Raw genomic sequence first — 25,483 nt, 5'->3', positions numbered from 1 at the left:
AAAAAAAAAAAAAAAAAAAAAAAAAAAAATATTGGATCAAGATATATTCTAAAGTAAGAAATACAAGTTCCTAAACTGTATGGATAATGAGATAATGTAATCTCATTTGTGGTTTTTAAACAGAGTTGTGTTTTTATGTATAATGCATTTATATTCATAGAAAAATATCTGTAAAGATATACCAGTAACTGAGTCTATCTTAATCCTGTGTTATTCCCAGCTCTTAATACATGGTAGACATAAAATAAATATTTTCTTCCTTTTTTTTGAGACAGGGTTCTGCTCTGTCCACCCAGGCTGGATGGAGTACAGTGGCACAGTCATGACTCACTCAGCCTCCCCAGGTTCAAGTGATCCTTCCACTTCAGCCTCCCAAGTAGCTGGGATTACAGGCATGCACCATCACGCCCAGCTAATTCTTTTATTTTTAGTAGAGATAGGGTTTTGCTGTATTGTCCAGGCTGGCCTTGAACTCCTGGGCTAAAGTTATTTGTCCACCTCCGTCCCTCAAAGTGCTGTAGGCGTGAGCCACCACGCCTGGCTATGAATATTTTCTTTACGTGCTGTACCTTTCTATTGTTTTTCAGTTTTTTTAATTACATGAGCTTTTTTGTTGGTTTTATAATTTAAAAGAGGGAAAAATTGAAACTATAAATGAACGTGCTAATTTCAAAAAATTGAAATCACTGTTAATTCCAGTGCCCCAAGACAAATAAGATCAACATTTACATAGTTGATATCACACACTATAACTTCTATTTTATAATACCCATGTATATTAGTTTGTTTTCACCCTGCTATTAAAGACATACCTGAGACTGGGCAATTGACAAAAGAAAGAGGTTTAATGGACTTATAGTTCCACATGGCTGGGAAGGCCTCACAATCATGGCGGAGAGTGAAAGGCGTGTCTATGTGGCGGCAGACAAGAGAAGAGGGCTTGTGCAGGGCAACTCCCTATTATGAGAACAGCACAGGAAAGATCTGCCCTCATGATTCAATTACCTCTCGCCGGGTCTCTCCCACAACTAGTAGGAATTCAAGATGAGATTTGGGTGGGGACACAGCCAAACCATATCTGCATGCCACTGTGAGTTGTAATTAAAAAATTATTTTTTGCTAACTTGTGAACGGAAAAGTGGTATCTCCTTATTGTTTTAATGCGTAGTTATTTCACTACATGTAATATTGAACGATCATATATTTATTAGACATCTGTTTCTGTGAATTATCTGTTCTTGTATTTTCAAAATTTTCTTTGGGATCCTGGCATTTTTTAAATTGAATTATACAAGCTCTTTGAATTGTGATCCATTTTCATTTCTGTGTCAAATATTTTTGCTGAGTTGTTGACTTTGTTTATTTTATTTTGCACTGCAGGGTTTTTATATTTACGCAGTTATGTCTGTCCCTACTCTTAGGCCTGGAAAGACCTTCTGCAGTGAGATAGCAGATCAGATTTTCATTTTATTATTTTTTTTGAGATGGAGTCTCGCTCTGTTGCCCTGCCTGGAGTGCAGTGGTGCAATCTTGGCTCACTGCAACCTCTACCTCCCAGGTTCAAGAGATTCTTCTACCTCAGCCTCTCAAGTAGCTGGGACTATAGGCACCCGCCACCACACCTGGCTAATTTTTGTATTTTTAGTAGAGGTCAGGTTTCACCATGTTGGCCAGGCTGATCTCAAACTCCTGACCTCAAATGATCCGCCCATCTCGGCCTCCCAAAGTGCTTGGATTACAGGCATGAGCCACCGCCAGTTTTATTTTATTTCATTTATTTTATTGTATTTTTTGAGATGGAGTTTTGCTCTTATCACCCAGGCTGGAGTTCAGGAGCACAGTCTTGCCTCACTGCAACCTCTGCCTCCTGGGTTCAAGCAATTCTCCTGCCTCAGTCTCCCGAGTAAGTGGGATTACAGGCATGTGCCACCATGGCCAGCTAATATTGTAGTTTTAGAAGAGATGGGGTTTCACCATGTTGGCCAGGGTGGTCTCGAACTCCTGACCTCAGGTGATCAGTCCGCTTCAGCTTCCCAAAGTGCTACGATTACAGGCGTGAGTCACTGCACCTGGCTGCAGATTGGTTTTTATGGATAATGTCTTCTTTTTGTGGTTTCATATTTCTGACCCATTTGGAATTTATTTTTGTTATGATGTATAAATATTATTTTCCAATGGCTATTTTCTCCAGTAACATTTATTGAATTCTCCTCTCCACTACTTTGACATGGAACAAGTTCATTTTAAGATTTATTACCATTGTCTCAACTTTCTTTCTATTGTCATTGTATTACTTTTATTCTTTATTTTATTGAAGTGCTTAATGTATAAAGAATAATCTATAAAACATGTTCAGAATCTGATTTTATCAATATGAAATTTCAAAATGACTCCTTAAAATATCATTTTCAGAATGCAAATTTGCCTGATTTTGGATTAATAATGAACTTTTTTGGTTTCCTGAGATTGTTTTGATTAATGTTTAACATATAAGAAGAATGTTTATCGTGATCTCACCTCAATTTGTTTTAATAGCATCTTATTGCCAAAGGCTCTATGTATGATGAGCTTATGGCAAGAACTGAAGATACGTTACAAATGGATATACAAAATATTTCAAGCCAGGAGTCCTTTGAACATGTTCTCACAACTGGGCTTCAGGCAAAGATTCAAGAAGCTAAAGAGAAAGTCCAGGTCTCTCTTTAATATTCACTATTTAGTAATTCTGTTCTCTAAAACTGAGGGGTCACTGGGTGGGCAGTGAAGGGGAGTGATAGCCCTGTAGCTTGGAAACGTTTTGTAAAATATTACTTTTGCTTTATGTTTTATTTCTTTATAATTTAGAGCATGTCGGAAAATATAAGTATCATAGTATATAAGTATCATAATTTAGATATCTATGTTTAGATAGATTTATCATAATTTAGATAGATATCTAAATATCTTTGTCTAGTGGGAAAATATTTTGTCTAGTGGTCAAAGTATTTGTTAACTTAATAATTTATTAAGAATTGGTCCCCGTGTTAATTTGAGAATTTTTTTGTCTTCAAGATCAATGTGGTAAAACTCGTTGCAGCGTTGAAGAACTCAACCGACGTTTCACCAGAATTGGACATCAGGCTGAAGATGGAAGAATCCCAGAAGGAACTTGAATCATATATGACGAGGGCTCAGCAGTTACTGGGGCAAAGAGAGAGCCCCGGTCAACTCATTTCAAAATCCAAGGTGGGAATCTTTTCAACCATCAAATGTAGGACATTTATTGTTAACTACCTATCTTGTTTGAAATCAAGATGTTTCCTTCACAGTAATTATATACTGAGTTACTATAACTTAAAAAGAATTTCCCAGTATTATGTATCGTTCCTCTGAGGTTACTAAACGTAAGTATTGAAGCATAGAATTTTTTTTTTTTTTTTTTGGGACGGAGTCTCGCTCTGCCGCCCAGGCTAGAGTGCCGTGGCCGGATCTCAGCTCACTGCAAGCTTTGCCTCCTGGGTTTACGCCATTCTCCTGCCTCAGCCTCCCGAGTAGCTGGGACTACAGGTGCCCGCCACGTCGCCCGGCTAGTTTTTTGTATTTTTTAGTAGAGACGGGGTTTCACCGTGTTAGCCAGGATGGTCTCAATCTCCTGACCTCGTGATCCACCCGTCTTGGCCTCCCAAAGTGCTGGGATTACAGGCTTGAGCCACCGTGCCCGGCCAATGAAGTATAGAATTTTTTTATTCAAATTTTATTGTGGATTTGCTGAATTGTACTCAGTGATATGGTGTAAAGAGTGCAGCCGACTCTATGACATTGAACCAGAATTTAATTTCTCTGGCTTTTTAATTTGTAAAATTGGCATAATAATTCCAGCCCTATCCACCTGTCAGATTTGTTGTGAGGCTTTAAGTGAAAATAAGGCATATGAAATTACTTTGCATACATTCTCTGAATGTAAGAAAAAACATTATTATTAAAATACTTTGATAAAAGTTATTCATGGAAACATGCTTATCTGTAGTTAAAGACCTAATAATGTTTTGTATAGAGACAGGTTCAGGTTAATTTTTATGGTTTGATAGGCTGAGGTTGCAGCTTAAGATGTCACCAAACCAGAGACTATTAATTGACATAGTGGGAGGTGCTGGGGGAATTAGAAGCAAAGCTAAATGCCTCTACCTTGGAGCAAATGGGAGAGGTGGAGTAATACCAGCTCTTTGTTCATTCATGCTCAGCATTTAGCACACTTTATTGAACACTTAAAATGAGCTGGGCATTTGGGGGAAATAAAGATTCAGGAAGGCAGTGGCCCATTCCTACTCCTACTCTTTATGAAAGGGCGCCCCATAGGAGCCTCTCTTCATTCTCGTACGACCTCCGTCTGTCTTCTGGGCCTCAACCCTATTTTGGCTTTCTGGATTGCTAACCACGCTGGGCCCCTGTTATCAGTCATTTCAGCTGCTTTTCCTGTGACCTTAGTAGCCCATGTCTGCTTGATCTCATGCCATTTGCACTTTGCTAGCTGCTACCTTCAACCACTTGCCTCTGTCTTTTGTTCCCACTTTTACTCCCGGGTTCCTGAAAGTACTAAATTGACCTTAAGAATGAATCGTTGTTTTAAATGATGGTGAGGCTGGATTCTAGGTGGGTAGATATGGTCTGGTCAGGAAAAAGAGAAGGAAAATAGAGGCTCCTAGGCTCCTCTTTTCTTTTCTTTTCTTAGAGACAGGGTCTCTCACCCAGGCTAGAGTGCGGTGGTGCTGTCTCGGCTTACTGCAGCCTCCAACTCCTGGGTTCAAGCTATCCTCCTGCCTCAGCCTCCAAGTAGCTGGTACTACAAGCACACACCACTACACCCGCTAATTTTAAAAAATTTTTTTGTAGGAAAAGGGTCTCACTCTGTTGGCCAAGGCTGGTCTCAAACTCCTGGCCTCAAGTGATCCTCCCAAGTCGGTCTCCCAAAGTGCTGGGATTACAGGTGTGAGCCACTGTGCCCAGCTGCTTGGCTTCTTTACCAGAGAAGGGCTGGAGGTGTCAGTTCTCACACGATTTTCCTCTCCCTGACCTTCTTCCTTTTGGTTTTCCCTCATTTTGCCAATGGCATTTAGTCAAGTGGATACACTTTCACAGCAGAAGCAAGATCCCTGCCCTGGTAGGCATGCACACACAGGCAGTGGGAGCTCCCAGCTATGACTAGCATACAGTTAAAGGTGTCTCCCCAGGTCATAAATCTAGCAGTCCTCCAGGAGGCCTCCCTCGGAGGAGGGCCCTGGAGCTCAGCATTGTGCCTTACCTGCAGCCGGTCCATAAGAATGTGTAATGAGTGAATGAGTGAATTCCCACCCTGCTTGGCTTCTCCCTGAGAATTACTTTCATCTTCTCTCTCCTGTAGGGGCCTTTTTCACACACAGGCCCAGACCTGTTTTTTTGTTCTGTCATTCACTGGTTACCTAGGCCAGGTTTCTGCTCCCGTAGAGTATGTCAGGTTAGGAGCAGACACGTGCCTGTCAGGGCTGTTTCCATTCTTGTGTGCTGCTGGGGAGAGACTGCCAACATGGGTGGCCCTGGGCAAAACTTTGAAGTTGATGGTGAAACAAATTGGCCTCCTTTCAGCATAACTGCTTATGCACGATAGTTAACCTTTCTATAAATTTTGTCTTGGCCAGGTACGGTGGCTCACACCTGTAATCCCAGCGTTCTGGGAGGCTGAGGTGGGAGGCTTGCTTGAGCCCAGGAGTTTGAGGTTTCAGTGAACTGTGATTGTGCCACTGCACTTCAGCCTGGGTGAAAGATTGAGAACTTATCTCAAAACAAAACAAAACAAAACTGGTAGACTCTTCGTGTTATATTGCTTCTGAAGTATGGTTGTCTGCTCAATACTTAAGAACTTCATAGGAAACTTAGCCAGTGGCTTATTAAACCTGTACAGTGAACTTTATAATTACTTATCAATGGGGTAACAAAAATCATTTTGAATATCATGAAGGTATCTTAATCTGGGCCTCATGTGTAACTACATTTGAATAATACATATTTTGGCACTCTTTTGAAAAGAATTCAAGAGATGCCAAAGGGCTAGCAACTTCAACTTACAAAGAGAAGTCTCCTATAAATCTTCAGATGTTCTTCAGAGAGCCCCTTCCTACTTTACCAGTTAAAGACATACCAAAATTAACTTTGAGGATTTGGCAGTAGAATTAGAATGAGGTTTCTATGATCTTGTTTGCATTTTTTTTTTCTTTAGGAAGCACTAATAATTTGTAATACAAAGAGTCTGGCCAAGTATTTGAAAGCTGTTGAAGAACTGAAAAATAATGTAACCGAGGACATAAAGATGTCTTTAGAAGAAAAGAGTAGAGATGTCTGTGCCAAATGGGAGGTAAGAACGTGCATATGTCTCTGCACTTAAGTTTTTATATGTCTGATCCTGGGCTGTCGGTTGTCAGAGCCATTCCTGGGGTTTTCCTGCCTACGCTGTATCACCGGTGGGCTGGTCCCTGCAGGCTGCAGTCCCAGGGTTCATACAGAGTTTCATAGCGGAATAGGTCTAGGCTTTGGTGGCAGACAAACCTGGATTCAGCAGCTATGACCCTGAGCAAGGTAGTTAACTTTTAGGAGCCTCCCTGATAAAAATGAGATAACACCACCTACTGGGCGGAATTGATGCAATGATTTGTAGAAAGCATCTACCACTGAGATTGTGTTCTGGTAATTAATGGCAATTAATATTAAATGATACTGAAATGTGTAATTAATATGATAATTAAAATGTATGTGTCTATGTGTAAGAGGATTGAATATGTACTGTTAAGGATCCTCCTAAAACTTGTTTTAAAGTAAACTTTTTTTTACTTTAAAATAGTTTTAGATTTACAGAATTACTGTAAAGATGGTGCTGAGAGTTCCAGTGTACCCCATGCCCAGATTCCTCTGTTATCAGCATCTTACGTTAGTATAGTATCGTTGATACAATTACTGGGTCAATGTTAATACACTGTTTTTTCTAGCAGTTTACTCTGACAGATTGATATATTACTGTTACCTAAAGTTTGCACTTTATTGACCTTTTCACAGTTTTCCCCAGATGTTCTTTCTGTCTGTTCTAGAATCTCATCCAGGATACACATTACATTTACTTATGTCTCCATGGGCTCAGTTATCTGTTTGCATACAGTTTCCCTCAGTCTGTAGCTTGTCTTCATTTTCTTAACAGTGCCTTTCACAGCTAAAATACATTTCTAGTTGTTAGAAAAAAAACACCATGTTTATGGGCCTGGGATGTTTTAAAACATCTCCCCCCAAAATATATGGATGAATCAGAATGGCACTTAAGCATTGTTTCTTTTTGTCACTACACATGTATTTATTGTTACTATACTTTTTTGTATATTTTGTTCCCATAGTTAATATATTCCCCCCTTTTTTTTTTGCAGTCTCTTCATCATGAACTGTCTTTATATGTTCAACAACTGAAAATAGATATTGAAAAAGGGAAGCTTAGTGACAATATTTTAAAACTTGAAAAGCAAATAAATAAAGAAAAGAAACTCATCCGTAGAGGAAGGACCAAGGGTCTCATCAAAGAACATGAGGTACAATAACGTGCTTCCACTTAAATTTCGTCATCATTTTGGGGTTTATCTTAAATGGTTGTGTGTATCTTTAGTCTAGGATGAAACTTGAAAATTACCCAGCCCTCCTCTCCCCTGGGAATGATCACTTCTTTGCTTCACAGAGCCTGTGCTTCTTACTTTTTAGAAGTGAGAAAATTCGGCACTGAGTTAATATTTTATGATTTCCCTTGATGTGTCTCAATGGCCCCTGTCCTCAGACTCTGGTCACAAATGTGTCAACTGTTACTAAAGTACTCATAGTTGGCTTTTGTCAGGATACTGTGTCCTCAGAAGCACAGCTTTTGAGAAAATGAGCAAATCAGGGTATAAAGCAGCTGGGGCAAATCTCATGATCTTTTTTTGGTCTCCATCCTATTTGATTGCTTTTATGTATTTGACATTTCTGACCCTTTTTTTCATTTCTTTTTAAGTTTCTACTGCTATGGCTCTCCCACTGTCAGTCTCTCTTGCTTTATATAATTCTATATCTATCTATCTATCATCTATCAATCTATCTATATAGATATATATAAATATAGATGTAGATATGTAAATACATAGCAATATATAATTTGCAGTGAGTTCTTTTTAGTGTCTTCACAAATATTCCTTTTTATTCTATTATCTTAGTGTTTTGCTTTTGAAGAAGGGGGTCTCCACCTCCACTTTGGCTAATTTCCTGCTTCCCTCAGGCGATTTTATGCACTCTGGGGTTTGACCTGCCTTCTCTGCAATCATAGTGCGTCAATTTTTCTCTCCAGCTGAGTCGTTTCACCTGAATTCTATGTTCTGTTTCTCACTGACTAGTAGATATCACCAGTGTTTTTCGGAGAACTCAAATTCAGCGAGCTCAAAACTGAACCAATAATATCTCCTCTCAAAGGTTCATTTTGTATTCTGCCTCCTGGTAATGAATGGCATTGCTGTCCCATGACGCCCTTCCTCTCCTTCCTCCCTTCCTTTCCACTCAGGCTTAATTAAATCTGTTGCCAAGCCCCATCTGGTATTCTTCAGAACAGCTTCTTCCTTTCCAGTAGTGTTGCCACTTATCTAAGCCAGGGTTCTTTTCTCAGAATGATGATTGCTTCATCTCATCTTCCATACCAGTAGCAGAGTTGTCCTTTTGAGCTACAAATCTTACCCCCAGGACAATTCCAGACATTTTAGAAGGCCACTTAGTTCCTTCATAGCCTGGCCCAGGAAACCCCTTTAGCGTCCCTCCTGTGCTGTGCAGTCCAGCCCCACGGGAGCACTGGTCCTTTGAGACATCTAGTGCTTTTCATTATCTTTGTGGTTTTCGTCCTCTTGGTGGTCCTTCTGCTGGAAATAACCTTTCTCCCCTTTTACTTGGAGAACTTGTCCTTTCTTCCACATATAGTTCAGATGCTTCGCTCTTGTGAGGCAGGCTTTCGCTGACTTCTTCAGGCAGGTGGGCTCTATCATAACACTTAGCACACTCCATGCTGGTTCTTTGTGTGTCTAGGTTACTGAACTGAAAATTCCTTTAGGGCTGACTCCCTCATCGTTTTTTCTCCAGCGCCTATTGTTATAGCACGTAGATGGCCTATACAAGAACGCATTGTTAAAACCGCACACATCTGTTGGTTTCTAGTCCTTATGGAATAATCATGTAAACTCATCTGAAGCGCATTTCCTGCTTTATTTCTTCAATTAGGCCTGCTTTTCTGAGGAAGGCTGCCTGTACCAGCTTAATCACCACATGGAAGTCCTGAGGGAGCTGTGTGAAGAGCTGCCTTCACAGAAGAGTCAACAAGAAGTGGAGAGACTACTCAAAGATTATGAACAAAAGATAGAAAGACTTCTGAAATGTGCTTCCGAGATTCATACGGCCCTGCAGCCCGCAGCGGGAGGCACGTCGAAAAACGAGTTAGTACTTCATAAAAATAGCTACCCTTCAGGAGAAAACGAAGCCTTTTGCACAATTAGATGACATTAAGCGTTAGTCATGCTTGTTTAGGTTTCATATTTCTTACTCTCTTTTAAACACGCAATTTTGATTCCTTTCTAGGGGGACCATCTCCACATCTGAGAATAGAGGAGGGGATTCCCACAGTGAGGCACCATTTGCAAAATCAGATAATCAGCCATCAACTGAAAAGGTGTTAAATGTGGATAATGTGTTTTAGAAGTAAACCCAATGTAAAAGACCAAGTGTACAATAATTGACTTCTCATTAATTAGGTGTTGGTTATAATTATCCGATTGTTTTTATCAATGGAGAATTTCCACTTACACAATGCAAAAGACTGATTTTCAAATGAGAATGCAACTAACCAAAGCTATAACGAGCATAACCTGATCTTCCTCTGAGTACACAAATAGTTCTTTCAAGCAGAGACCCTTTTGAACCATTATGAATACCGATTATCTGTGTACATTGTTATTGAGGGTAGAAGAGGTTGAGTTTGATCTGTATAGATGTTTCCATTTCATTGAGATGAACAAGTTCATTTATCATTTGCCTTTTCTTCTGTTGAATTATAGTGTATTTCATTTTCTGTGGGAATTGAATTTTCTAAATTCCTAAAGTCTAGAAATTTGGTATTTACTGTATATTGTAGTCCAGACTGCCAATCAGAACATGTGGAGGAAGGAATGAGGTGAGGCGGATTTGTTTTTGGAGGTCTGCTCCTGCATGGTAGGCTTCTGTCTACTTTTGACTATGGGTATGGAGTCTCAGGCAGAAATAGCATTTTGGGGCTGGGAGTCTTCCTTTACCATGCTGCCATACCAATTAGAAGGTGCGACTCCCCTCTGTCCTATGGAAAGACTTTTCTCTGAGCTGAGACATCCCAAAGAAATTGTATTATCTCCTAGTTTGAGGTATAAAGAATCAATGATTTATTTTTGAATATAAAGCATTTATCTTTTCCAGATAATTAAGTATGTTTAAGATATTTTGTTTACTATTTTGCATATTCCCTTAGGCAACGGAAGCCACTATGAAGTTTAACTTGGCATCAGAGTTAAAGCCTCCGCAGAAAGAAAGCATTATGGAAAAGGATTACAGTGCATCTGTAAATAGTTTACTAGAGAGGTAAACTCTTTTTAAACAACTGGAAAATCCACCAAAAGTCTTTCATCAATGCAAACATGTTATACTTTTTAAAATTTTTATTTTCAGTTAGTCATCATTTTGCATGTGGTCCAGTAACTTAAACAGAAATTCCATGGTATTTCCTCACACGTAGTTGACAGTAATTTTAAAATATTTCTTTGTATTATTTTATTTTTCTTATTTTTTTGTGTTTGTTTTTTGTTTATCTTTGTGTTATTTTATTTTTATATTTTTGGGACAGAGTCTCGTTCTGTCGCCCAGGCTGGAGTGTAGTGGCGCCATCTCGGCTTGCTGCAACCTCTGCCTCCCAGGATCAAGTGATTCTCCTGCCTCAGCCTCCTAAGTAGCTGAGATTATAGGCACCTGCCACCATGCCCAGCTAATTTTTTGTAGTTTTAGTAGAGATGAGGTTTAGCTATGTTGGCCAGGCTGGTCTTGAACTCCTGACCTCAGGCAATCCACCGGCCTTGGCCTCCCAAAGTGCTAGGATTATAGGTGTGAGCCACTGCGCTTGGCCTGTGTTATTTTAAAAATTAACTATTGTGATGTTGCATTTCATTTTGCCCAGGTATGATACATACAAAGATATTCTTGAACACCACCTGCAAAACAACAAATTCAGGGTTACTTCTGATTTCTCTAGTGAAGAGGACAGGAGTAGTTCTTGTCTGCAGGCCAAACTGACAGATCTACAGGTAATTCCCAAACATATTATTTCTCTGGTTATCTTGTTTATTAGAAATAGTACCACTGTGAGTCTGAACATCCCCTTTTCTGTTGAGGTCACATACGCCAAATGTTTCCAAAGAACTCTCTTTGCTGGATTGCATTTCTAATGTCACCCTATTATAAAGTGATTTTCTTTCAAGTACCAACCCCAGGAAAGGCTTTGGTTTAGGGTCTTAATTTACTGCTTATCTTCTAATCCGGTATTTCAAATATTGTGGCTTGAAGAGGTTTTGTTTATTTATTTCTTTTGTGCTTCAAACTTCAAGGGAATTGATCAAAAACAGTGTGTTTTTGAAGGGAATTTCATCCTGCTCCTGGGTTGCTCCAAAGTTAACCAGCCAGTGACTCTGAATGTTTGTTTCAGTCCTTCATCTTTACCAAATGATCACATTGTCTAAAATTGCTGTACAGTGATTGTTGACTGTCTGATGTTGGGCATTTAGGGGTAGGCAGTGGAGGGAGTTTTCACTCTAAATGATGGATTCTCCTCCTAAAAAGCCTTCAGTGGAAGTTATTGCAGGTGACTCAGAAACAACAGAAAGAAGCAATCTATTAGTAATTGGCACATAAATCACAGCTTCTACAAATATCTTTCCTAGTTTGAAGATGATCTGTGCATTGCAGTGCATTCTTGATGCCCGCCCTGAGTGCATTAGAGGGAACCCTCTTAGATGGAGGGCCATGAGTAGTTCCTACAACATCCTTCCATTTCTAGTTTCTTTTATTTTATTATACCAGGTCTCAGTCACACTCTACCATCTGACTGCTCTCTATTTTTCATCTGAATAAGCAAAATTTATATGTTAAAATCCCTGTTGCTCAAGTGATGGATTTAGCATGTTTTCGTCACAATTAAGAAACTGTCTTGAGACGTTTCTCCAGTGACTGAATAATGAGTTGGTTAGAAAAACCATACTAATCTTTGGGTAAAGTGAAGAACAAATTATACTGCTGATTGCTGATCTGTCAGTAGTATTGTATAGCAATGCCTACTAAAAAAAAAGAATCAAGATAAGGAGCTGGAATAGTATAGAATTATAGATGTTAATTATAAACCATAAATTAATTTCATTCACTTCTTATTTATATAGAAACAGTTTTGGTTCACTCTAGTTTTCTTTTAGTTTAGAAGGTAACAAAGATTTCCTATCCAGAGAAAACATAATATCTGCTCTTACATGTATCTGTATTTTTCTGAATTGTATTCTGGGTAATTATCTTAGGGGAACGGAGTTTGGGTACCTTTGAGAGCTGCCTTGTCGACTCCCTTGACTTCATTGAACGAGTCCTCTGAGAGCACAGTTAACGTCATTGTTCCCTAAAGGATAGTTGACTTGTAGATGGTTGGAAAATATTTTTAAACACATTTCCATGTGAAACATTGTGTTTGCCTCCACAGTTGGTGAATGTCTCATGTTTTAAGAACAGAATAATTGTGCCTGTTAACCCCATTAGCTGATAAATTGATTAATGTGTTCCATCTAGGTCATAAAAAATGAAACTGATGCTTGCTGGAAAGAGTTTGAAATTATTTCATTGAAGTTAGAAAATCATGTGAGTGACATAAAGAAGCCTTATATAGTTAAGGAAAGAGACACACTAAAGGAAAGAGAAAGAGAGCTTCAGATGACTCTTAATACCAGGTAAAATTCTGAGATCTATTAACTATGAATCTAATAAACTCACTAAATCCAGTAATGCCATTTTAAGCAAGACTATTGCTATACTAAGTATGTTATTTTATTTGGATGTCACAACAACAGTAGGAGAGGCTACCATTATGATTGCATTTTACTGATAAGGAAACATACTCAGAGAGGTTAAATATTAATAATATAACCAGGCCACGAGGCTACCTAGAAACTTGGTAGAACTTAAGGTCTGCCAAGGTTCAAAGTCCACAGTCTTTCCACTGTCTCTTTTGGGCATGAATTTGACCAAGCCACATAAACTCTGTGGGCATTGATCTCTCCATTTCTGAAATGAGAGTGTTATTAGGACCTTGTATACATAGCATATGTACCCCCAGCATATATTCCTATATATATAGGAAAAAACTGAGGCTCAGAGTCTATATATTACTTACCTATGGTCCCACATTTCAATTTCTTATCAGTGGAGCCTATTCTTTGGACCCCATTATATTTGTAATATGGAAATTTAACAAATTATTCCATAATTAAAATGATTATGAGGTTTCTTAGTTGTCAAGGTGAAGTTAAGTTATAATTCTGTTTTATTTCAAAAGAGAGAGAAAGGCTTAGTATGTTTTACAATTTTCCATTCAGTGTGGTATATATTACCCTGCTAAGAATACTTTGGGGCCAGGCACGGTGGCTCCTGCCCGTAATCCCAGCACTTTGGGAGGCCAAGGCAGGCGGATCACTTGAGGTCAGGAGTTCGAGACCAGCCTGGCCAACAGGGTGAAACACTGTCTCTCCTAAAAATACAAAAAGAAAAAAAAAAAAAAAGAATACTTGGGTATTGGGATGCTTTTTGGAGTGAAAGGAGAAATCATTAATTATACCAAAACAGCTGGAGTTGTCTGGCGCAGTGGGTAATTTTTAACCTAGCTCTGCTGCCTCTCACTAAATAAATGTATGTTGAATGAATGAATGAATAAATGGATAGATGGATGAGCATATATGAAAGAATACTTGGATATAGCAACCCATTCATTCTTTGGCATTTTGAATCAATGGGTTTAGGTATTAATGTGATGATATGTATATATCATTGTATATCTATTTATTGGATAATTATTTTCTGTTCTTAGTTCAGTAATTGTGTTAATCAGTTTTATAGGATATATTTCTGCTGTGTTTCCCCCTTATATCTGGTTTACCTTGCACCCAGAATGGAATCTTTAGAGACAGCACTGCAGCTTGTGTTACCTGTAGAGAAGGCATCACTTCTTCTCTGTGGCTCCGACCTGCCTCTCCATAAAATGGCCATCCAGGGATTTCATCTCATTGATGCTGATGGCATTTATCAACACCTAAGGGTAAGTATATAAGTTCTCACAGTGATTTACAGAATAATCAAGTCTTCTGAGATTTATAAATCTTTATGGATTTTTAATTATTCATCATAGCATAGATTAAGAGTATAAGTCACGACAAATTTTTTTCAGTAATTTAGACTTGTTTTTTATTTCTTAACTCTCTAATTCCTTACAAATTTGGAGGTAGGTACCGTGGAGTACATAATGAGGTATTTTCTTTGAATTCAAAATGAAACCTTGTTTATGAATGCCTTCTTCAGTAACTGAATTCCTAAATATACTAGACTCATGCTTAAATGCCATATTCTACTGTTTTCTTATTCTAAATGCCATCTTAAATAAAAATATTTGTTTATTTTTCAGATTATAAAATTGTTTTCTGAACAGTTTAATATCTAATTATTTGCTTTGAAGCAATAGATGTATGTGCTTGTTTTCTTTTTGGGATTGAAACATCAGCTGGGACATCTGATCATTTGTAATTAAAATGTTTCCTTAGGTAGAAACTGTCACCTTTTGTTAAACCCAAAAGCATTTTTCTAGATCAAATCTAGTCATGCAGTTTGGGGCTGGTTTCTCTCAGTTTTTTAGCTTTTCTTATCTTTATTTTAGAATATCCAAGATTCTACTGCAAAACAGATTGAAATATGTAACCGCTTAGAAGAGCCAGGCAACTTTATATTAAAGGAATTACACCCATTTGATCTGCATGCAATGCAGAATATTATACTGAAGTACAAAACACAATTTGAAGAAATGAACCACAAGGTGCAGAGGAGTGAAGATACTCTGAAAGCTCTGGAAGACTTTTTGGCATCTCTCAGAATAGCTAAACTCTCTGCTGAGCCCTTTGTAGACCTTTCAGCCTCAGATACACAGGTGGCACAAGAAAATACTTTGACAGTGAAAAATAAAGAGGGAGAAATTCATCTGATGAAAGACAAGGCCAAACATTTGGATAAACGTCTGAAGATGCTTGATATGAGCTTTAAAGATGCTGAATTGGGTGAAGACACCTCCTGTGAAAACCTTCTTGATGCTTTATCAGTAAAGTTACCTGAGACACATGGCTATGGGGTACAGGAGGAACTCACTGAGGAAAACAGATTACTAGAGGCTTGTATCTTCAAAAATAATGAACTCCGTAAAAATATTCAAGATGTGCAGAGTCAAATCAATAAAATTGGTCTTAAGGATCCTACTGTTCCAGCTGTGAAACATCGGTAAGTCTTGTCCATCCATTTCCATCCAAGATGACTAGCACTTTTCTGTATTTTCACCTCTATTAGGTGAAAGATACTCTTCCTATGTCTTTCTGCTTCTATTCCATCCCACTGTATTCAGTATTCAGCATTCTTTTCTGTAGACTTTTCAGGCAAACTTCTTTTTTGTTGGTATTGTACCTGTACAAAACGTGGCATAATTTTTCTTTCCTCTTTAAAGTGTATCTTATGAACAAAGGAGTGGTGGAGTCAGATATGCATGAAGTACTGCACATGAGTTACTACCGATTCCCGTGTACTTCTGTGTGTTTACTGTGGAGTTCTCCTCAGGACGGATGACTGGCAGACTCCATGCATGTGATATTAATGAAACCAGTGGTGGAAGATGCATGTGCCACATCTTGCCCCTGCTTCTTTCTTAGTTATTTGGTCTCCTTCTCCTCCCGGCAGGATTAGGGTGGGAACTGAGTGGAAGGGCAGGAGACTGAATTTAAGAGGCAATCTAAAGTTCGTGTTGATTCTGGCGATGGAGCAGAGTTGCAGTAGACTGAGGTTGGCAGCCTTCTGTATACCTGCTGCCATTTTAATTCCAGCATTTGGAGTAGGGCCTTCAAATTCCAAAAGCTAAAATGTTATCAAGAGTCGCTTTTGTGGAATTCTTTCTCTCTGCTCTCCCCTCTGCTCCCCTTCGCTCCCCTCTGCTCCCCTCCCCTCCCCTCGCCTCCTCTCTCCTCCTTTCTTTCAATGGAGTCTTGCTCTGTCACCAGGCTAGAGTGCAGTGGCATGATCTTGGCTCACTGCAACTTCCCAGGTTCAAGTGATTCCCCTGCCTCAGCCTCTCAAGTAGCTGGGACTACAGGTATGTGCCACCACGTCCGGCTAATTTTTTTTTTTTTTTGTATTTTAGTAGAGACGGGGTTTCACCATGTTGGCCAGGATGGTCTCAATCTCCTGACCTCATGATCTACCTGCCTCAACCTCTAAAGTGCTGGGATTACAGGTGTGAGCCACTGTTGTGTTTTTTTGTTTGTTTGTTTGTTTGTTTTTGAGACAGAGCCTTGCCCAAGCTGGGGCGCAGTGGTACAATTTTGGCTCACTACAACCTCTGCCTCCCAGGTTTAGGCGATTCTCCTACCTCAGCCCCACTAGTAGCTGGGATTATAGGCATGCACCACCATGCCTGGCTAATTTTTCTATTTTTAGTAGAGACGGGGTTTTACCATGTTGACCAGGCTGGTCTTGAACTCCTGACCTCAGGTGATCCACCCCCTTTGACCTCCCAAAGTGCTGCGATTACAGGCGTGAGCCTGGCCTCTTCCTCTTACGTACCTGGCCTCTTCCCCCCTTTCTAAATCTGTCTCACTTTCTATCTCCTCCTCTGCCCACCTTTAGTTCCTCAGGCTCAGTGGTCTCTCAAGAGTCTTTAGATGACCAAGCCCTCAGTGTAGCCAAGTGTGCCTTTCCCTCTGAAATGCCCCACACCGTCAGGCTCAATGAAACTTTCATTCTTAGGGAATCCCACCACTGCATGCGATTGTACCACTGCCCTCCATCCTGGGTGACACAGTAAGACCCTCTCTCAAAGAAAAGAAAGAAAGACAGAAAGAAAGAAAAAGAAATTCTATTTAAGGAAGGTGGAGGGGATTGCTACTGAACAGGATAATCAGGGAGGGTCTCACTGAGAGGGTGGCCTTGGCATCAGAGGAGAGGAAAGAGCAAGCCACTCGAACCTGAAGGAATAGCCTTCTAGGCAGAGAGAGCAGTAGGTATGAAGGTCGGTTGTGTTTTTAGAGAAAAGGCAGGGAGGTGAAGAGGTGCAGTAGTGAGGGGGAGATGTAGCTTAGCTCATGCAGGAACTTTTAGGCTGTTTGATGACTTTGGCTTGTTCTTCGAGTGACATGGGACGTCATTGCAGGGTTCTAAGCAGAGGGAAATGTGTTGGTTTTCATCATAACCTGTTGTGTCTGGCTGATGTGTTGAAAATAGACTGTAGGAGTTGAGAGAAGACATGGGAAGTCTGGTTTGACCTATTGTCGTAATCCCTGGTAGGGATGAAGCTGGCATGACCCAGTGGTAATGTGGTAGAAAGTGTTGAGATTCTGTATATAGTTTGAAGATAGAGAACTGATGATTTATTGACACATGGACATGGGGTATAAAGAGGTATTGGGGTCAAGAATGCTTCCAACAAACATTGGAATCTTCCTCTGGGTTCAGGTGCTCTTGCCTCTCATTGTCCGTTGTGTCAATGGTAACTTGAGCAGTTGAGTAAGAACTGAGTTACCATTAACTGAGATGAAAAAGACTAAAGTTTATCAGTCTTGGATGAAATTTTTCAGTATTGAATGAAAGATTGGGTGTGCTCAGTTTTAGAAATGATATATTCAAGATATACTAGACATTCAAGCAGCAATATCAGTAAGACACCTAAAAATAGATGGCATTAGGAATCAGGAGAGAGGTCTGGGCTAGAGGTGTATATTTGAGTGTTTTCATCATTTTACAAGGCTGTTTAAAGCTATGAGATTGGATGAAATTTCTGAGGGGCGTAAGTTTAGATAAACAAGAGAAGAGGTCCAAGTTGGATCCACACTCTGGGCACTCCGTATTGAGGGATCGGGGAGATGAGGGGGAGACAGCTGAAGAAACTGAGAACGGAGAGGCCAGTATAGTAGGAGGAAAATCAAGAGACTTGTGGGGCTACCTGAAGAAGGCATCTCAACAAGGAGGAAATGACCAAATGTCAGATGTTGCTGATTAGTGAAGTGAGGTGAAGATTGAGAGTGGAACAGGGATTTTGCAATGTGGAGGCCAGCTGTTATAGTAGGCAGTAGAGAATGAAAACCTTATGGGAGTGAATTGAAGAGAAAATTGGAGGCTAGGAAGTAGAGGCTGTGAGCAGTTTAGCAATTTAGATTTAGGTGAATGGTGTTAATCCCTTCAGTATTACTTTATCCTTAAATAACTCCTTTTTGATTGGGAGAGCTTTTTGTACATAAAGGAGAAGTGCAAGATTTCCCTTGTCTTTTCCTTTCTCCTTGGCCACCCCATCCTTCTTAGGATCCTGCAGTTCTTGGTCATTCACCTTCTCCTCTTCTCCCATATCATGCTGTCTTCCTCCTACATAAGCACACATATGCGCTTTGTCTCTCTTTCCTCTCGTGTGTGTATACACCTTTTACAAGTGTGTTTATCACAGAAACATGTTACTGCTAATGGTTTTGTATATTTATTGTATTTATTTAAAGCACCAAATTAATATTCTGGAAATGCAGCCAGGCACAGTAGCTCACACCTGTAATCCCAGCACTTTGGGAAGCTGAGCCAGGAGGATTGCTTGAGTCCAGGAGTTTGAGACAAGCCTGGGCAACATAGTGAGACCCCATCTCTACAAAAAATAAAAAATTAGCCAGGCGTGGTGGTGTGCATGTGTGGTACCAGCTATTCGGGAGACTGAGGTGGGAGGATCACTTGAGCCTAGGAGGTTGAGGCTGCAGTGAGCTGAGATTGTGCCACTGCACTCAGCATAGGTGACAAAGCGAGACAAGCAAAACAAAATAAGACCAAAAAAAAAAAAAAATCAGAAAATTCTGGAAATGCAAAGAACCCCCCCCAACTCTGTAACAGGAATGTGTAATTTTGGCATTAACCTCGTGAGGACAAATTAAGGTTACTGTGCCTCCCCAGGTTACCCATATTTGTGTTGAATCAGTGGTTAACAGTTGGCTATCAAACTTTTTTCTCATTCATAATCAAGGAAAAAATCATTAATCAGACTGGATAAGGTTCTAGATGAATATGAAGAAGAGAAGAGACATTTACAAGGAATGGCTAATTCTCTTCCACACTTCAAAGACGGCAGAGAAAAAACCGTGAATCAACAGTGCCAAAATACAGTACTCTTGTGGGAGAATACCAAAGCCTTGGTCACCGAATGGTAAGGAAAAAAAGAATCCCTCTTGAATCTGAAAAATTGTCTGTAGCACAATTAACTTTTTCAAACTTCTGGGTTGAAAACACATCTCCGTGGACCCAAATGAGAGCAAACATAAGGATTTCCCACTGGAGTTCACAGGGCCAGTGTCTGGGACAAGACCTAGAATTGTAGATTATAGCCAGAGTGCAGCAAAGAGGTTCTCCATGAAGCATAACACGTACACAATACGGTGTGTTTATGCTTGTTACCATCCCAACTGGGTTGGTTTCCTGTTGCTGTAAATCACCAAGCAAATCACCACCAACTTAGTGGCTTAAAAAGAACATGGATTTATTACCTTATGCTTCTGGAGGTCAGAAGTGGTAAAATAGGCTGCGTGAGGTGGCTCACACCTGTAATCCCAGCACTTCGTGAGGCTGAAGTGAGAGGATTGCTTGAGCCTACATGTTTGAGACCAGCCTGGCCAACATGGTGAAACCCCATCTCTACAAAACATAAAAAAATTGGCCAGACATGGTAGCTCATGCCTGTAATCCCAACACTTTGGGAGGCTGGGGTGGCCGGATCACTTGAGGTCAGGAGTTCGAGACCAGCCTGGCCAATATGGCAAAACCCCATCTCTAAAAAAATATAAAAAAATTAACCTGCATGCTTGCAGGTGCCTGTAATCCCAGCTACTCAGGAGGCTGAGGTGGGAACATCACTTGAGCCTGGGAGATTGAGGTTTCGGTGAACCAAGATAGCACCACTGTACTTCAGAGCGAGACCCTGTCTCAAAAAAAAAAAAAAAAAATCAAGCTGTGTTCCTTCTGGAGGCGCTAGCCAAGATTCATTTCCTTGCCTTTTCTGTATTCTAGAGGCTTCCTGCTACATTCCTTGGCCTGTGTCCCCCTCCTCCATCTTTAAAGCAGCAGTGCAGCATCTTCAAATCTCTCTCTGCCCTCTGTTCTGTCATCACATCTCCTTTGACACCTCTCCCTGCCTCCCTCCCAGAAGGACCCTTATGATTACACCAGGCCCACACGGGCAATCCTGGATAATCTCTGTAGTTTAAGATCCTTAGCTTAATCACTTCTGCAAAGTCCCTTTTGCCTTGTGAGGTAACCTGTAAGGCAACATTCACAAGATCCAGGGATTAGGCCCAGGTATCTTTGGGAATTGGGAGCATTACTTTACCCCACGCACCTACTTGAATGGGAGATGTTGCCTGTCAATAACTGCTGTGTTTCCCGCAGAGTTGGGGCTAGTTGCAAAAATTTTCGTAATCTTCAGAATTCCACTGGGGTACACCTCCTGTTTCCTACTGGAACCTGAGTGTACAGGCGTCAAGATGAATCCTGTATGTGGTATTTGATCTAGTCTACCCTCTGACTTTACTGAGGAAAGAATTGAGATTCAAAGAGGCTAAAGTAACTTATCCAGAGGCTCAGACTAAGCAGTGCCCAGCTGTAATAGAAACCAGGTGTCCTAACTGCCACATTGTCTCATTGCCTTACATTTTAAAAAGGACTAAATCCAGAATGAATAGAATAGATATATAAAAGGCCAGGCATGGTGGTTCACACCTATATATAATTCCAGCACTTTGGGAGGCCAAGGCAGGCGGATCACCTGAGGTCAGGAGTTCAAGACCAGCCTGGCCAACATGATAAAACCCCGTCTGTACTAAAAATACAAAAATTAGCCAGGCATGGTGGCATTTGCTTGTAATCCCAGCTACTCGGGAGGCTGAGGCAGGAGAATTGCTTGAATCCAGGAGGCGGAGGTTGCAGTGAGTCAAGATCGTACCCCTGCACTCCAGTCTGGGTGAGAGAGCGAGACTCTGTCTCAAAAAAAAAAAAAGAATAGCTATAGAAACAACCTGTGACTTGCTGAATTGATACTGAAATAATCTGCCAGAGTTACGTTAAGGCGGCTCTGTTTTCCGAGATGTCTTTTGGTTAATGATGAAATTGAGATGCTGATTCCTTAGGGTGATGAATCCTGTGTTTCTTTCTAGACCTTACATCTGGTAACTTTTTAATGTTCACCTGGTGACAGTACTAATCAGAGATTATGCCATCTATTTGCCAGATATATTGATGTGCCATCATTCTTAGGTTAAATTGGCAAAACATATTAAGAACCACATCAAGAGGAAAAGTCCTTTATGCCTTATTCATCATTTATGTGGTATACTTGCAAAGAGAAAGAATGGTTTTGCTATTTTTGGACATTTAGCTATTGTATATTTTTCTATTCATAGTCTTGAACAATGTGAAAGAGTTTTGGAACTCTTAAAACAATATCAGAATTTTAAAAACATCTTGACAACTTTGATTCAAAAAGAAGAGAGTGTCATCTCCCTGCAGGCTTCGTACATGGGAAAGGAGAACCTGAAGAAAAGGATAGCAGAGGTGAGTCCAGCTTCCGTTAGAAAAAAACTGCACAGCGACCTCACTGACAGGCCTGGTAGTAAAGAGATATAGATTAAGTCATTTTGAAACTTCATTTAAAAGAAGTTACTAGTGACCCTATTTTACCGGGTATCTAAAAATGTGTTGCATTTTATCACCAGGGCTGGAAAAAAGAAACAGTTGCCAAGTTGGTGGTGGGTCTCTTCTATCTGGGCTTTGATGTCGGGGCTGTGTTTCTGTTCACACCTGCTGCCGCCTCTGTGAGGCTGTAACAGCCTTTGCACTGACTTTCTGTTTACAAGGAACCTGACCCTGCATTGCAGGCTTGACGGAAGATGGTGGGAAAATCCTCTCTGTTGTTAGTGGAGTAAGGAAAAATTAGCTTTTATTTACTCATTTTCTGTGAAGATGTGCAAGCTTATTGCCACGTTCCTCCATCTGTGTTTATATTCTAAGAAGAGTAATATTTTTGGACACTAGGTGTCATTATTTTCTATGGTTTTATGTGGTTATCAACCAGAGTGGCAGAAGAATGGAATAGTTAGAAAAGAATATACTACACTGCACTCTGTGACTCTACACCAGAAGTTTCTTTCTTCTCCTCCCGTCCCCACCTCTCCCCTCCTCTCCCTGCAATTCTGCCTCAGCCTTTCAAGTAGCTGGGATTACAGGTGGGCAACACCACGCCCACCTAATTTTTGTATTTTTAGTAGAGACAGGGTTTTGCCGTGTTGCCCAGGCTGGTCTCAAACTCCTGACCTCAGGTGATCTGCCGGCCTCTGCTTCCCAAATTGCTGGGATTACAGGCATGAGTCACCACGCCTGGCCTTTTTCTATTGATTTTATAAGTACTAAGCTAAAGTGTTGTAAAGGTGTCAAAAGTATGTGAAATGTAGTTTGCTTGATATACTTGGAGGTTGGAAAGCAATTTTATTAAACTTTCCAGTTGTTAAGAGCAGCATCAGTGAAAGCTTAAATAGGACAATTTAGTCCTTATCTAGAACTATTAACCCTGAAGCTCAAGTGACACCCAGAATGTCAGGAATGACCCTTGTCTGGGACCCACTTTCTCAGGCTTAGTTTCTTAGAGCTGGCCAGTCGAAAGCAGCCCTATTTAGATACCAGCTGTACAATATATGACTGTAGCTGGTTTCTTGTCAGACTTAAAGCTGTCAAGACCATAAGCAGATAGTCACAGTTGCTTAGATGTAACCTGTCTGGTTCCCTCTGGTAGAGGCAGCTTTTGGGTTTGGCTGGTCTTGGGATCTAGAAGGGTCCTGTCCTCATTCAGTAGATTTAAAGAGCTCTGCTTTCCTAGGTTCTTAGAGACTCCAGCATGTTCAGCCTTACCAGATCCTCTTGGGCTTGTGTCCCAGTTCGCATAGCCACCCTTCTGCCGTGTCCCCGACAGCAGTCTCCTACCTTGTACTCTTGTTTTAGGATCAAGGTCTCTGCCTTACTCAACAGACCCTGAGACCCTCCCTTGTATGCTGACCAGATATCTAGTCCCTCTTGACTTGCATCTTTTCTTGTTCATGCAAATCCTCCTCACTTCTGGCGCCCTTCCTCAGCCCTGTTTTGATGAGTGTCAGTTATGATGCCCCATGCTGCGTGTGGCCTGTCTGCTGCTCTTCCCGCTACCCCATAACTCTATAACCTTATAACTATAAACTATACTTTCTAGATAAGTTATTTATCTGACTAATAAACTTCTCGTCACCTCCAGGGAGCTGACTCCTCTCCTGGGTGAGTCTCCCTAATCGGAATCTAGGCCCAGGTCTTGGCCTTTCTGCCATCATTACCTCCTCTGTGGCCTCTGTTCTCAGCTATATTTGGCAGCCCCAAGTCCAGAGCCTCCCCAGAAAGTCAATCTCTGTGGGTATGGAGGGAGTCCATCCAACCAGGTGAAGGAGGGCCTGAGAGTCTAAATGTGTTTCTCTTAAAAAATGTCCTTCAGTCTTTCTGTTTGAGGCTAACTGTATTTCGGCTTTAATGATTACCTTGAAGTCATTTCTAGCCTTTTGAGATTCTGTAGCACAAATGGCCTTGCTTCTTATTGGCTTCTCTGCACCCTCCCCACTATCCCATCTCCTTCTAGACCAAGGTTTCAGCTTTAGTTTTAGTGAGTCAGTTACTCATTCTTCAGCTTTCCAGCTTCCCAACTTCTCACCTTCCACCTGAGAGTATTCTCATCCTCTGTTCTCTGTGTGCTTGTTGGTTTGTACCATTTTAAATTCTTTTCTGTTGTTAAAGTAGCATGTGAGGAGGAAAGAGAGACAAACATATATTTAATCCACCATGTTAAACTTGTTATTTCGCTGTTTCAATCACTGCATAAAACTGCCTGCCCTGAAGACGTATTTGAAGTATGTATATAGCAGAAGTAAAAATTAATGAACTCTGCTTTGTCTGTATTCCTTACTCAACTGCAAAAGGTATTTTTAAGATTAATAAAAAATAATTATAACTACCTTAAAGAAACAACAGCGCCGGGCGCGGTGGCTCAAGCCTGTAATCCCAGCACTTTAGGAGGCCGAGACAGGCAGATCACGAGGTCAGGAGATCAAAACCATCCTGGCTAACACGGTGAAACCCCATCTCTACAAAAAAACATACAAAAAACTAGCCGGGCGAGGTGGCGGGCGCCTGTAGTCCCAGCTACTCGGGAGGCTGAGGCAGGAGAATGGCGTAAACCCAGCAGGCGGAGCTTGCAGTGAGCTGGGATTGCGCCACTGTACTCCAGCCCGGGTGATAGAGCGAGACTCCGTCTCAAAAAAAAAAAAAAAAAAAACAACAGTCCCGGCTTTCCTTATTTTATTAAAATGAGAATTGTACCTCTAGTATATGGGTACTTGTATGTTTGCTGAAATAATCTTTTATTTTGTATGAAAGATATGGAAGTTTTAATACACTAATATTTAATTCTTTAGTCAGGGTTTTTAAAAACTGTCTAAAAAAAGCAGATTTTAGTACTAATTATTAACATAACTTTCAGTTAATTTTGTGATGACACAGGTACTGTCTTCACAAACAGTCCATTTCTGTAGCATAGATCTTTATCCTGGAGCTTTGCAGCAGTGCCTGGAATATGATACCACTGAGAACTTTTGTCCTTCAAAACTGTGGTAACCTGGATGTTTATCTAGGATATGGTGACAAAGTTCTACTCTCTTTAATGAAAGACAGAAGTGCAAAATGTTAGACTAGAAGGCTGGAATGTCAGAAGACTATTAAAGTTTGGAAATGTCAAAGTGGGCCTAGTTCCCTTTATTTTACTCCTTCCATTCGCTGTAAAACAAAACCCATAGTTCTGCCAATGCTAAAATTACACTCTCTTGCCCTTTCTTTTCTCATCACCCTGTGGAAGCTTGTGCTAGTTTAACAAGAAAGTTCTTTGCAGGCAAAAAAAATTTAGTTTGTTCAGTTAAATGAAGTATATCAAATGAAAATTTTTTTATTTAATTGAACAAACATTTTTGCTTAAAAATTTTTTTCCTCAATAAATTTTTTTTTTTTT

The 25,483-nt window shown here is 40.3% G+C and overlaps 1 protein-coding gene across 1 annotated transcript in view; it reads left to right on the top strand.

The window, feature by feature from the left end:
* The window catches only part of SYNE2 (spectrin repeat containing nuclear envelope protein 2), a 374,975-nt gene that overhangs the window by 131,804 nt on the left and 217,688 nt on the right, over window positions 1-25,483 (top strand). The window contains 13 exon segments of the mRNA XM_017892401.1: window positions 2,536-2,694; window positions 3,052-3,225; window positions 6,230-6,364; window positions 7,419-7,577; window positions 9,274-9,485; window positions 9,628-9,718; window positions 10,547-10,656; window positions 11,246-11,372; window positions 12,892-13,049; window positions 14,263-14,410; window positions 15,023-15,633; window positions 19,391-19,570; window positions 21,816-21,966. Of these exon segments, the coding sequence (XP_017747890.1) occupies window positions 2,536-2,694; window positions 3,052-3,225; window positions 6,230-6,364; window positions 7,419-7,577; window positions 9,274-9,485; window positions 9,628-9,718; window positions 10,547-10,656; window positions 11,246-11,372; window positions 12,892-13,049; window positions 14,263-14,410; window positions 15,023-15,633; window positions 19,391-19,570; window positions 21,816-21,966 (2,415 nt within the window).

The sequence above is a fragment of the Rhinopithecus bieti genome, unplaced genomic scaffold (genome assembly GCF_001698545.2).
Source record: "Rhinopithecus bieti isolate Rb0 unplaced genomic scaffold, ASM169854v2 scaffold_20892, whole genome shotgun sequence".
NCBI classification, from domain to species: Eukaryota; Metazoa; Chordata; class Mammalia; order Primates; family Cercopithecidae; genus Rhinopithecus; species Rhinopithecus bieti.
The sequence above is the reverse complement of the archived record's forward strand: the minus strand, read 5'-3'. Positions and strand labels throughout refer to the sequence as shown.